Source organism: Gambusia affinis, linkage group LG11, assembly GCF_019740435.1.
Source record: "Gambusia affinis linkage group LG11, SWU_Gaff_1.0, whole genome shotgun sequence".
NCBI lineage: Eukaryota > Metazoa > Chordata > Actinopteri > Cyprinodontiformes > Poeciliidae > Gambusia > Gambusia affinis.
The window spans coordinates 2,471,111-2,486,303 of NC_057878.1; the positions used below are offsets into that span (position 1 = coordinate 2,471,111).

General features: G+C 39.8%; 1 protein-coding gene across 1 annotated transcript in view; it reads right to left on the reverse strand.

Moving 5' to 3' along the window:
- Window positions 1-15,193, reverse strand: part of plcl1 (phospholipase C like 1) — a 114,580-nt gene that overhangs the window by 14,958 nt on the left and 84,429 nt on the right. The window contains exons 7-8 of the mRNA XM_044131117.1: window positions 14,801-14,977; window positions 4,198-4,560 (exon numbers count right to left, since the gene is read on the reverse strand). Of these exons, the coding sequence (XP_043987052.1) occupies window positions 4,198-4,560; window positions 14,801-14,977 (540 nt within the window). The remainder of the gene's footprint in view (window positions 1-4,197; window positions 4,561-14,800; window positions 14,978-15,193) is intronic.

Consider the following 15,193-nt stretch of genomic DNA (forward strand, 5'->3'; position numbering starts at 1 on the left):
ACTACAGCTCACCTTCACTGAAGGCTGTGTGTGTGTCTGCGTGTGTGTGTGTGTGTGCGTGCGTGTGTAGGCGTGTGTGTGTGTGTGTGTGGGCATGCGTGCGGGCGTGTGCGTGAGTGCAACAGCAAGAGAAGTGTGATGGATGTTAAGTGACACTGGCAGATGAGTTGACAGCCTTAGCAGCTTTAAGCTTTAAGTGAGACAGAGCAAAAGGAAAGGACAATAAAGCAGAAGAGAGGTAAATAGAAGCTGCTCGCAAAAGAGCAAACAGTGTTTCTGTTCAAGACGGGGTGTGTGGACGTGTGTGAGCAGGAAGCCTCTGCAGTTGAAGATTACTGATATTTGTTTTTCTTTTCACATAAGAACCATACTTTACCCTTTAGCTGTTGCTAATTTTGTTTCTTTCACCTTTGTTAGTCCTTTATTGAAAATATTAAAGGGGCAGTGTTATGTGTTTTCCAGGCACATGGTGTCATCTTATAGCACAATCATAAAACTATGGTACCGTCCATTGTTACTAAAATGCTGTATAAATATGATATGACTTAAAAGAAATTATATTTTGTAATTCAATGTGTTGAAATTGGGCCTCTGTCCCTTTAAAAATTCCTCTTTCTGAAACTTCAGGAAGTCATCACAGCATTGCTCCTCTATTAACTCTTTAACAACAAAAGCAGCTTGTATAACGAACTCAGCAGATGTTCCACCAGGGGTTTGCCATTTGCTGCTGGCTAGTCTGAAGGGGCTGTTGTAGGGGAGGACTGCTCTGTGAGGCAGAAGCTTGGAAACTGCAGATCAAAAGAGGAGAATTGCAACGTGTCTCATAGCTGCTTTTGTTTGAATTCATGTGGATGCAGTGCCAATGACTGGTGGAGAGCTGTTCTCTAACATAACCATCTAATGTTTATGTTGCTGTTATATAAGGGAAGCATAAGCTTTATGAAAAGTAGAAATAATTCATGGCAGTTCACATGGCTAGAGAAATGAGCGCCCTGCAGCCTAGCAGTGGCATTCTGTGCTGTCTCTTTAAAGTAGCTCTGCAAAAGTGAGCCAGTACAGACTGTGTGATCCAAAAGCCATGTTGGCCAGTAGGAAGACCTGGATCAGTCTCAGCTCTGGGATCCTCACCAGGATCTCAGAGATTCTGGCTTGTTCATAGAATTAGCCTGACCTTCTGGATTTGCATTATTTTGGAGTCGAACAGTTGTTGGCTACCTGTGGAAGGAGCTGGAAAGAACTAAGGTCAGGCTCTGTGCTAGACTGATAAGCAGGAAAATATTTCTTTATGGCCTTGGAAGCAGGCCGTGATGCAGATGCTGTATTCATTGTTTTCCAGCACATATACAGGGTTGACTGTTGGGCCTCTAGCTGTGTGAAGGACTAAAAACTACAAGGAGCAAGGAGGCTGGGATAAGAACTATCATTTCCACAAACTTTCAGTTTAAGCAGAAATAGGATATTCACTGCATGAATACGTGATATCATGCTAAAAATGACGAGCCGCTGGAGGAGCTTTTAGTCTCTTCTGCACTTTGGGGACCTTCCCATGAAACTTCCTCTACTATTTCACCAGTGAAAGGAGAACTACTGCTGCTCAGCTGAAGCCCTGAATCCAAGTTTATTCAGTCTGTGCATCCAACATCTGTATTCCACACGCAGGAATAGTCAAATGAAGTAAACTTTATTATCTACATATAGATAAGCTTTGATATAGATAAGAATTAGTCATAATTCTTCAAAAGGAATCATGATGAGTGTGAATCTAGGAATGTGATGTTATGATATTCCTCTTATTCTCAGCTGTATGAAAATGCAGAATATATTTTGGTACTTGTGTATTCTTACTGTTTTACTTTTAGTCATTTATTCATCACTCTTTCATCTTTTACTTAGCCGTTTAGTTGAGTGTTACTAGCTTAGTGAGTTTGGTGATTAAAATAATAAACTGAATTCCTTTTCTTCATAAACTCTTGTATATTGGAGAGAAGATGTTTGTCTTTATTCCTTACATGTGTAACATCTTCAGCTCTGGATTTATGCATTGATCTATTGTTATTTTAATACCTTGGCCTTATCAGGCAGGCATTTAAGGACAATAACTGAGAGTGAAATATTTGGCTGTTATTTTCCTAATAATAAGGTGGTGCTCCAACTTGGTAACTTCGATATAAGTTAATAGTTTTGTTAATAATTACAAGAATTTCTATGTATTTAGAGCCAAACCAGACCTGTTGTTGCACATGAATACAAACAAACACAATAAGAAGCCATGTAGTTATTCTTTTCTCATTGCCCACCAGTTCATGTTCATATTCAGCGATAGAACTGGTGGGTGCTGCACGACCAGCCTTCACTTCTCCTGGTATTTATAGAAGCTTTATTGTCCTCCTCCATTCTTCTCACCGACTATTGCTTTTTTGTCACGCCTCCTCCGCCTCCTCCTTTCTGATTCGGCCCACAAAGGCGTCTCAGGTAGAGGCTGACTGCAGCTCCTGCACCTCAGCCACACACACACAGATCCTTTTAACACACGGAAAGTTCACAGGCATATGAAGTCTAGCTGGGTTGTTCAGTACAGGGCTGAGTGGAAGTGTGTTTGCGTTTGCAGACAATACAAATAAAGTTGCATTAATATTATAGAATTCCCTAAATGAATCACTTTCTTTATTACTTCACACACACTAGACTAATGAAATTTCATGTTTTGTCTGGTGAAGCCAATGAAAAATGAGATTGGTTTTACTCATTTTACAAACACTATGTTATTTATTTATGCGCAATGAGACAAATTTTTTTTCTACATCCTGTGACCATAACGTATAGATGGAAGATCAGAGAAAAATGATAAAAAAATGCAATAAAAATGCAGTGTGGTTGATATTTCTTGAGGTTTTGTTTTTAACTTAAAATGAAATGTTAGGATCATATTACTGTCATGAACAGAAAAAGACAAGTTTGTGCTTTTTATTCCTCTCTAGTTACCGGTAGCAACATTTTGCTAAAATATCATTCTGGAAAAGAACTGAAAATATTTGGTTTATGTGTTACAGAAGAAACTTCTGCTCTTATACATTTCTACCATATATACTAATTTGTACTGTAAATACAAAACAATAACATTGGAAATTTACAAAAATTTTCCTAACCAATAAATTACTTTAGATTTAGTATCTTGCAAAAGTGTTAGTACAACATAAACTGTTTTATATTTGCTCAAAATAAAACCCCAAACATTAAATATTAAAATTTTATATTGTGAATCAGCACAAAGTAGCACAAAATTAGTAAGTGGAATTCAAATGAAAACACAGAGGATGGAAATGATCTGTCTTGCCATTTATTTTCAATTGCATGTATCCTGGACTTTGACTGGGACATTCTACCAGCTCCTCTGCTGAAAGGTGAACCTTCCCCCAAGTGTCAGTTCTTCATCAGCAGATGCATGAATGACTTGATAGTCACTTGATAGTCCAGTAAATTCTGCTTGATTGGGGACCAAAGTTGCTAAATTTATTCCATTTCCAGTAGCTGCTGTTCTTTCATTCTTCATTATGTCAAACGATCCAAACCAACTGAAAATATTAGCTAGTAAAAAAGAGAACTCCTAACTTCTCTTTTGTCTTTTCTTAAAAACCCCGAGTCATTTCTCCCACAAGAGATAGCCTCTCACTATAGTCCACTTCCTGCTTTGGGAGCGGTCTCTTGTTCACTTCGGCGGTCACATTTGCATTTGAACCGCGCCGGAGTTCACTTCAACCAAACCCAGACTGATGTTTTTACACGGACCAGAGTTCAATTACATATTCGCACCAAAGAAACCGGACTTTCTAAACCAGGGGTCCCCAAACTCGGTCCTGGAGGGCCGGCCTCCTGCATGTTTTAGTTCTCTCCTTGGTTTAACGCACCTGAATCAGATGATGGCTCGTTAGAAGGCCTAAGATGAACATTGACATGCTGAAAAGGTTGTTGGTGCCACCAGGGAGAGAACTAAAACGTGCTGGATGCCGGCCCTCGAGGACCGAGTTTGGTGACCCCTGTTCTAAACAAACAGACTGGAGTTGGACTCAAACAGACTGAACAGGGTTGGCGTGAATCTAGCCTTAAGGACAGTCACACTTAAAGAGAGAGTGATCCTGCTCTCTGAAAGCGTAGAACAGCAGCAGTGAAATGGAAGCCCCGCCCACTCTCCCGTCTTACCTGAGCGTCCTCCCGTAGGTCCGTGGCCTCCTTGAGGGGTCCGCCGGCTTGTTTGAAAACCTCGTCCAGAGCTTTGATGCTGGTGTGCCGCAGAGAGACGTACTCCCTCCCTCGCCGGCCCACCCTGCGCACAGACAGGCCCCGCCGCTGGGCCTTCCCTCCGCCTCGCCGGTTGGTGATGGCCACATGAACAAAAAGGCTGGTGTGTGGTAAGGGGTCTCCTGCCAGGCCCAGCAGGGGCACGTTACGGTAGCCCGGCTGAAGGCACTCGAAGGCCACGCTGTATTGGCCGATGAAATCGTCTCCGATGTAGTCGTCGTCCAGCACCACAAAGCGCAGCAAGGCCAACTCAGGCATGTTGACCTGCACACAGGACATGGAGCGAGGCATTACACCAACACACACACACACACACACACACACACACACACACAGTCATTCAGCACATTACATGTTTGGACTTCTTAATGGAAGAGGTGCAGAAGCCTTCGTACACGCTCTACCAGACTGTCGAACTGGCAGTAAGGAGGCTGAATTCTCTCCCACTTTCATTCATCTAAGCTGTTATAAGAGTTTGTGTTTTTAAAATTCTATTTTCTATTTGGTTTGTGGGATTCTTTTATATTACTGCTGTGTTTCTATGGATTGTGGAAAACATTTTTATTACAATTTTTTCTCAATTATTGTTATGTGATGAATTTAAGTTTTAGGCGAGAAACATAATGTTGATTATTAGGTCTGGTACATATGATGATTTGACTATAAAGTTGACTTTGACTGAGACTTTGATGAAGATAAATCATCAAAGTCATTCAGTCTATAAAAGTTTTAGATTTTTCATTATAGCTTAGCTTTATTTCATTGTGACATTTTTGTTGTCGAATTTTGTTAATTTTAATTCGCTTTCGCAGTTTGTTTGCTAGTTCTTATTAGTTATTGTAAGTTAAATATTGTTTAGTTTTAGTTTAGCATGTATTAGTCAAAGAAGCAGTTTCAGTTTATTTAATATAAAATTTTTAGGTTTCAGTTATTGTTGAACATCTGACTAAGGAGTTTTCTAACAACTTTTGCTGTCACCATTTTGTGGACTAAGTGCCACCAGAAGGAACACGGAAAAAAACATAGAATATTGAACCTCTAATGTCAGTATATTTTAATTTTATAAACATACAATATTGCTCCAGTTAGTTATAGGCTTCCCATTAATTTTTATTCTTTCAGTTAACAAAAATGTTTTCTCAATTTCAAGAATATGAGGAAAAGATCTGGACTGGATATTAAAGCTCCGAACCTGGTTTTCACTTTTATAAAAATAGTTTGACAACATCTGGAAGCATAGTTCAAGATCATCTGATCATCTGACAAGGTCCATCACTGCTGTCGTCAACATACCAGGAGTCACCGGAGCAGCAGGTGGGTGTGTTAAATGTAACCCGTTTATAATGAGTTTAGCTTAAAGTGTTCCAACATACAAATATGGTCAACATATCAAAGGTCAGACTCTTTATATTTCTTCTCTTTGTTCCTGACTGAACCAACAGAAGAAAACACATTTGGAAAAATAAAAAAGAAAAAACACAAAGTGATTTTTTTTTTTTAACATATTTAGGGAAAAAACTATATAAACCTATGATTTCTTACTAAGAAACCCATGTGTACGTGTTTTGTCTAGTCGTGCGTGTAATATCCAGAGCAGAGTTCTACTTTGACTCACATGGCTCTAAACTTGTGAATTCAACCGAAGCCAACTCATAAAAGCTGTTATAAACAAGCTGCTGGCACTGAACGCAGCACTGAACCATTATGGCCTACTGACATTTAAACAAACTTCAAAGCTGCACATTACAGCAATCTTTACAAAAGCATAAGACTGGTGACTGACTGCTAAGAGTCAATAAACAGGGAGCAGGCGTTTAATTGAAGGTGATTAGAGAGAAATGTACGAGTACAATTCATCCATCTGTTTTCTATAGCAGCTTTGTCCTGTTCACAACATCACAAGTCTGATACAGTTCAAGTCCATTTAACTATAATCTGATTCGACTCGACACAGATTGTTTGTAAAATGTTGCCCAAACAATGAAGTGAACGGGTTGCTTTGTTGGTTGGAGGAGCTTCACAAAAATCTGGAGCGGCACGTTTAGAGATCCAGCTCAATCTGTACGACCACAGTTCAATAATTCATGTTCTCTGTACGACCCCATGCTCAGATGTGAACTGACTGATGTGACGTGTCATAGCCTGGAATCCAGGAACTACAAAGAAGAAGAAAATGAAGATGAACCAGGAAGTGAGGAGACAGTTAGCCAAGAAGAAGAGAATGTCCAACAAGGGCAGAAACATTAGCTGAATTTCCATTGACATGGAGCTGGAAAATGTGCAATTTGACATTCTGAAAATAAATTAGTTTAATGAAAATGCCAAAAATTCTAAAAGGTTTTGTTGCTACTATTGGTTTATTTCACAAAACTGTAATTGAAACATTTCTTTTTGCATCACAAGAGTCACATGATCAACAGCTGGATGTTGCCAGGAAGTAGTCAGAATAGCCATGGAATGTTTTTAATGACTTATTGGGTGAACAAACTTATTCACCTATCATTTTAATTTCGTGTCCTGTTTATTGGAAATTGTGGGGTTTTTTTACATTAGCAGATTATAGACAGTTTTGCTCACATTTGGAATGGAAATGCAGCTCTTGTCAAACCTTGCCAGTCTATGTGGAGAATCATCAACTTTAACTCATTAATGTTAACTGTATAACTTTACTGCGGGGTTTTGTGTTTGCAAACATACTGATGAAAAACACATTTATTTTTATTCGTTTTTGAAAAATGCTGGCAGTTCATAAACTGCAACGTTGAAATTTCTATTTCTCTTAATGACACATCTACTTTCAAGGAGTATTTACTTACATATTTGGTATATTGCTTGTTGTCCTTATCTACAGAATGTCAGACTTACAGACTTTCTTGAGTAACATTCCAGTGAGTGACTTGTGGGCATTAGTCAAGCTGATGCTCGTTGAGGTTCAGCTGCAGTTTGAAACATTTCTTCAGGCTGAGTTGTCGATCTGTAATAACAGATTTCATCTTCTGACGCAAGCGTCAAAGAAAAGCAGGACGTCTGTGCATCTGATGCGTAAACTGTGTCCACATGATGGAGCATCATCTATGAGCATAGCTTCACACATTTAATCACAGACCCATGTTGTCTCAGATCACTTTCAAGAAGTTTTATTTCAAAAGTTTTTGTTTTTTTCAGAAAATACATCTTATTTATAAAAACAGGTCTCTGTGTTCCTTGGCCTTTATGATTCTAATGTTCTCTAACAAACATCTGAGGTGTCAGTATTTGCACTGCATTGATCCTGAGAATACATTACACACAGACGGGCTGTTTACTTGACTTCTGACTGAGGGTGACGTTTTCAATTTGGATGTTTGAGAAAACTGAAAACATTCTTTTCTATTTAACCACATTTTAAGTTATGCTACTTTGCCAGTTTAAAAGTTAACATTTCAAGCCACTGTCAGGTTTTTGGGGGTCACCAAAGGTAGAAGCAGAGATAGAGTTTTGGTAGAGTTTTCTTTTCACCTGTGCTGCTTCTTAACGAGCCGCAGATGAATTAGAAACGCCTGAATAGCCCCATTCATCGACGTAATTATGAGACATGATTACAGAGACGTTTTTTAATCCGGCTCCTCTCTTCATTCAGCCTGAGAGTTCCTGCAGAGTCACTTCTTGTTCCAATCCAAGGTGAACAGAACTGGTTTGGAAGGAAGGAGTTTAGATGAACAGTGTTTGTAGAAACTTTTGACCTGGGCAGACGTAGGGGGGCGGGGGATGGGAAACAGGAAGTACCCGCATGATACAGATTAGTATTTGTTTAGTAGTGGGTATTGTTGTGACCTCTGACATTTGCATATTTCACACTGTACTTTATGGATCGCAGGCAAGAATTTGATACATGTAATAAATTACAGCTCCTGCTGTTATACTTCCAGCTTCTGAAGAGGACAGAGATTTGCCTGACAGTAATGATGAAGATGATGATGATGATTATAAAAACTTTGATGACAGTAACTGTAGGAGATCAGAGGGTTTCTGTACTTAGAAGTTCAGGTTTTTAGTAATTTCCTTCAGTCTGACATAAAATCTGGTACACATATTCCATTCTAATGAAAGTGTCATAACGTCACACTTTATTTCAGCAATAAATACAATAAAAAATAATCTTATGGAATAATAAAAAATATATATAAAAATTTACAGATTTTTTGCAATGTGGTTTGAATGGTAACTCTGCTCAGAAAAAAGAAAATTACTAGAGATAATTATATAGTTATTGGGAATTAATCATGAATCCTGACAGGCATTAGCATAGGGGTGTGCAGCGTGCAAATGGGCATGTTTGACAGCACTAAGACCCGCCTCCTGGCTTTGATTGTTTGTTTTTGGAGAGCACTGGGAGAAGACAGAGGAGCTCAATTTTTTTCACAGATTATCTGACTCATAACATACTGTTACAACATAGCATAATGTATATTTTATAAAAGTTGTTTCTGGTTCCTAGACCAACCAAATGGGCCGAATGAATGGGTTACAGAAGCTAGCTAATCAGTAAGGGTCTCTTATGTGTCACCAATCAGATAAAAGAAAACATCAACAGTTTGTGGTTTCAGGACTGTATGTCAACATTTGTTAGCTTAATGAATTTGTAGAACAGAGCAGAAGGTTTTAGCACAGCAAAAATGTAAATTACATTTTTTCCCAGCCAAATGCAGTGCAGTTCGTCTCTTCAACAATAAATATAAGGCACAATGAATGAACACATAAACAAATATTTGGTTTCCTGGATCTCCCTCTGCCAGATCAAACCATCAATAATCACCCGATCTTCCTCTCCATCTTCATCCTCCGTACAACCTGTCCTCCCTCCTACACTCTCACTGCTCAACCTGTTTTACTCCATGTTTTACTCAGTCAACCTGCTCCACCCCTCCCAGAAACCCCCTCAGCGGACATCCTAACGTCAGTCAGTAACATTAATCTCACTCTGTCCAGCCTTCTGATTCATATTCCTCACAGTTGAACTCGTATCTCATCTGTTCTCCTCTATCACTACTAGATACCAAGACCTCCACATTATTCACGTCATTGTAACATAAACTTTTTAAAACTTTTCTCTGGTCTCCTGAGAATAATCATGCATGGTTATCTAAAACCATGACACACAGTGACGTGTTGCAGTTGTGTTTATATATAATGGATGTGAAGTGCATAAATATGCACCATGTATTGTGTTTTCCACTGAACATACAGGTCCTCAGAGTTTTTCCAACTTAAATTATTATCAACTGTAATTTGAAACATAATGCAGGTGTGAACTATTTAATACATTCTACAGCTGCAGGAGATGCTAATTTGATCAACAAAATATGAAATGAGTGGTTGATTAGTCAGTGATTATAATCCACATTCTGTAGCAGCACCTTCTGTTCTGAATGTATTATGCCTACATTATCCCAAACTCCCACAAATGAAATTGAATCTTCAAATGTAAAACGGACTAGTTAAATCAGATGAGGTCATCCTCACTAACTTAAGAGAAATAGAATCAGCTCATCTGAATTTATGTTTATGTATTTATATTTATGTCAATCTTTGACTTTCTTGTGAGTCTGACATGTGTCACTCACTTCAGGCCCCATCCCCTTTCTATTTTACCCATGGAATAGAAAGAGGTGGTGATTTTATTTTATTTGGGAGTGGCCATTGGGCCCCAATTAGCCTTGTTAAAAGCCTCCTGGATTCACTCCTGTGTTTTACATATTTGTTAAAGCTGTCACCAAGTGGTAATGATATGCTATGAGACAGATAATCAATGGAAAGTTCAATCTCCTCCACCAACAATAACTCAGGATTGGTTGTTTTTCTGATCAAAAACAACCAATCAGAGCCAGGAGGAGGGACTTGGCGCAGTCTATCAACATCACATACTCGCTGCTAAGTGTCCTAATGGCAGAGAAACAACTTACTACTACAGGAAAACCGTTTATCAGCCGTCATCAGTGGCTATGCTAACTCGTCTAGCATTAAGCTAGCTAGCTAGCTTTTCACAAAAAAGCTGGAGTCATAGCAGACAAGAATGGGGGAAAGAAAGGCAGGAGAAAGTAACACTCTGTGCTGACCACTCCAGATGTTTGTCTTCAGATCTCATCGCTTCAGATGTCAGTCACATCTTGGACAAATATGAGGTTTCACGCAGCTTTCAGTTTTTGGAGAATTGAAATAAATCTAATATAATTTCACTTGTCAGCAGGCGTTTCTAAAACCGTGAAAGCAGCCAGTTTGTTTCACTCTGCTTGCCACGTCCTTCTCATGCTACATTAGTTTGGATGAAGCAATCCCGACTTCCAAATTAGAGACCGAGTGAGAAGAAAAGACATGGAGCTCCTGCCTCAACGGACCCAGGTTGTTTTTCTCTCAGAAGGTTTTGCTTTGGAAGCAGCTTAAACTTTTTATGAGGAGCACCTGAGCCTAGCTGCCTGACTATAAAGGTCTAATTTAGTTTATTTTGCTATCTCTCATCATGATGTTTTGAAATGACTCATTATGCTGGATTTCTTACAAACATATAATCTGCAGTGCAGGGAGTGTAACAAACAAGTACAGTAAAAGCAAACTGCACCCTCCTTCTGTCCATTTTATATATCAGGGCATAACAAAGCTCTGGTGATTTAAAGCTGCAGCATTCAACTTTTATTAAAATACATGTTTATACATGTTTGTTAAAGTTATCATTATGTTGGGACAGTATAGTATAATACAGATAATATGCAAAAAAAAAAAGACACTTCCTTTGCTTTCTCCCAGTGCTAACTATAGAAATACTCAGGCAGAAACAACCAATCAGAGCCAGGAGGAGGGTCTTAGCACTGTCAATCACCATCATGAACCTTTTTCTCTGCTACATCTCAGTTGGTTCAGCTCACAGAGCCTGCCATGAATGCTAAGACTCGTTAGCATGGTAACCAATGACGATGGATAAACAGTTTTCCTGGACCAGTAAGTTGTTTCTCCCCCATTAAAACATTTAACATTGATTGACAGCACTAAGCCCCTCCTCATGGCTCTGATTGGTTGTTTTTAACTGACAGGTGTATTTTTGCAGATGGCAAATAGTTTCTTGTGGAGGAAGTGGAGGAGCTTAATTTTTTTTTTCCACGTATTATGTCTCATATTACACAGTTCAATTCAAATTCCAAAATACTTTATTGATCCCAGCGGGAAATTTAATAATGAATTAGATCATTGTCATGACACGCTGACAGTTTTAACAAATATGTAATAAACAGTGGTGCTCATTGGGGGCAGATAGTGGGGCTGTAGCCCCCCACCCCATAAAAGACCCCCTTTAAAATAAATCATATTCGGTTCATAGAATCCAAACAGCCGTCTTTTTCAATCAAGACTAAATATAAAACTGCATAAATAAATAATGAGTAAATGCATAAATCAAAATATTAAAAATATACATGTCGACATTGTCCACTAATGTCAACAAACTGAGGCAGTGGCTCAATGAGCAACTGTACTTCTAGCCTCCACCTGTGGGAGGCGGTAATGTACCGTAACCGAGACAATAATAAAACGAGGAGTTAAGTTTTCTCAGGTTCCCAACTTTCACATTCTCTAAAAGCAGAAAGTGCAACACAAAACACGTCACACCCCCTAACACACACATACCTCTAACACACACACACACACACGCACACCAACACACACACACACACCACCTCTATGAGTGCCGACAGCTGAGGCAGCAGTTTCCTTTCAAAGCCCTGGATCTTAGTTCATCCTCAGCTTGTGTCTGAGTTCAGCCCCTGTGGCGGAGCCTCAGGGTCAAATGATTAAGACACACACACACACACACACGCACACACGCACACACACACACACACACACACACCCAAACAGTATCTCCTCACCTGTGCTGTGTGTCTGACTGGGAGATGCTGTGTATGCTCTGTAATTCTGGGTGTCTGATGGGGCTGTGTGTGCGCGTGTGTGTGTGTGTGTGTGTAGTGTCTGACACACCTCCCTGTAGTCCCACTAAGCCCTGGGTTATACATTCTACATCTAATGAGTCAGGCTGACTTACACACCTGGGTTTTTCATTGTTGCCAAGAACTTTTCAGTGATGATACCGATTACCTGACAGACTGAGGTTCCTGCAGCCACAGACAGACACAACTGAGTCACAAACTACAGTTTGTACAAACAAATGATGCTCAAGAAAACTTAAAATGAGTTACGTGTTGTTTCTAATGAAAATGCAGAAGCCTCAAAGCTGCAGTATCTCATCTTCATGAAAAATATTTTTTATACATTTGCTGAAACTGTCACTATGTCATAACAGTTTGGTATGAGACAGATAATCTGTGGATACTGAGCTCTTCCTGTTTTCCAGTCACATAGTGGCATTTTATAGCACAATCAAGTAACTATGTTGCCCACAGTTTTTATAGAAATGCTATATATTTCAAATATGACTTAAAAGAAATTTGATTTTGTAATTTAACACCTTGAAATTGGGCCTCTGTCTCTCTAAAAGTTCCTGCTCTTTCTGAAACTCCGCCTTCAGAAAGTCATCACAACATGGCCCCTCTATTAACCCTTTAACAATGTTTTTACTGGCGTTCCACTGAGAAGCAGCTCCTATCATGAACTCAGTAAGTATGCAGTTCCACTAGGTGTTTGCTAATTGCTGCTGGCTAGTCTGAAGGAGCTGAGTGGAGGAGATGCGGGAGGAGGACTGCTCTGTGAAGCAGAAGCTTAGAAACTGCATCTCTGAGAAGGAGATACGTCCTTGAAGGTGGGGCTAGGTCCACCCAGGCGTTTTGCACAGCTGAATGGTTGCCATGGAGATTAAAGGATTTCTCAAACACACGAAAGATTTAAAGCAAAACACTCCATGCATGTTCTTGATTACAGAATAATCTTATAACATGAGTAAAGCTCCAAAAAGTAAATTTTACATAATACTGCCCCTTTAAGAGCCACATCCAGAATAATGAAGGAATTACTCTCCACTTCTGCCAGTCAGAAGCCTGGTTTAGTTGGTGACCCAGTTGCTACGGTATCAGATGTGCAGAGAGGCGACGCTGCGGCGTCATTTACCTGAGGCAGCGGATCTCTCTGTCACACTGAAATGAAAGGCAGGTACACAATATCATGAGGTAAAAACAAGATATTTTTTGTTTTTGTTTGATATTAGGTGAGAGCCAGTCACAGAACGGCAAACAAACCTTAACATGCCGACTACGCTGAACACCACAGAGGAGAAATAAGGCTACCGAGAGTCTGGGAGGCGATGAAAAGGACAAAATAAAAACCCCCATATAGGTCATGGAAATGAAAATAAAGTATCTGAACAAAACCGAGTGGACTTTTATTGACTAGCACATGCAAACGGAGCTTTATACATGTGATTCACTAATGCGCATACACACCCACGCTGCCGTCTCAGACAGACAAACCATCCATTCAAATCTTATTTAAAGCCCGTCTCCTGCCAAACAGTCGCTGCAATTACTGCCTACTGATTACAGGTATTATTCCAATCTTTTTCAGTCTTTGTGGAGGTACATTATGTCTGCAGGAAGCAACATACACACACACACACACACAAAGGGAACGCCAAGCGCAAATGAGTTGTGACTGCTCGTCATTATGGCTCAGCTACAATCAGGCAGGAGTCTGTCAGTGAGGGGCAACAAGGCTCAAACAGCAAGTCATCAAACATCATCCGTTTTAATGAATCTGCCGCATACAGCAGTGTTTTCACAAGAGCACTTCATTTAGATCTTGATGGTCCTAACCCTGCCGCCCGCCCACCCCCTTCCATTAACCACTCAGGGTTCTGTTCTCCTGCAGGTGCAGAGCAGACAAGAACCTCTCCAAATCCACAGAGACCTCTGTCGTTTTGTTCACACTTCTGTTCATCTTTCATCTTAAAGAGGCGAGTCCTGTTCAACACACAATGTGTGTACCGCCGAGTTTAAACAGCAGAAGATTTCTGATAATAACGTCAATCACAGCACACTTCCTTTTTTTAGTCGCACGGAGCTGATAAACGTTTCTCAAACACCAACAAAGAGCCTTTGGTGGAAAGTCTAAGTAACATTAAGCAGTCTAAGCAGGATTATCATAAAGAGCTGCCATGCATTTATATAACAAGATTTAAAATTCTAGCTGTTTTTTTTTTCTGCATTTGCTTTAAGAGCTTTATGAGCAGATGAGCACAAATGGCCGATATCTGGCCCCCATCGACTTTATGAAGCTCCAGCAGAGGGTTATAATAAGTTTTGGAAATGCTACAACCTCAGTTTAGTGAAATCATGCAAAGCTTCATCATTTACAGTTTAAACAGGAAGTTTACATACAACAGAAATTTTTTTCCCTTTGAGAAGTTAAATCAGACTAAACTACTCTCGATTCAAGACAGTTGGAATCACCAGAATTATTTACATTTGCTAAATGTCATAACAATGAGGTCAGATATTTACATATTTATTTATTTATGTCTTCGGCTTACCTGAAACTCAAAGGTCTCATCAAACATGGGTTCGTCCTGGTTCTGAGCGGCGGTGCGTGTCCGCTGCTCTGCACAGTCAGCCGGGACGCCGTGCAGCTCCAGCACAACGTACGGGTCAATGACCTCACCTTTGGCCCCTGACCCCTGAGGCTTGGGCAGGTTGTGGGCACTGATCACCTGCTCAACAAAACACAGAGCAACTCATGTTAAGTTCATCAGAAACAAATCTCTGAAGACAACCTTTATATCCACGGGGTTTAGCAGGGTCAAAGGGCAGGCTCACTGTATGTCAGCTGCTACATCAGTATCAGTCGAACTTATTTCAGTGATTGTTTGACTTATTGGTGTAGTGCTGATATTAACAACCAATATTCATTATTGTGGTGGTTATGT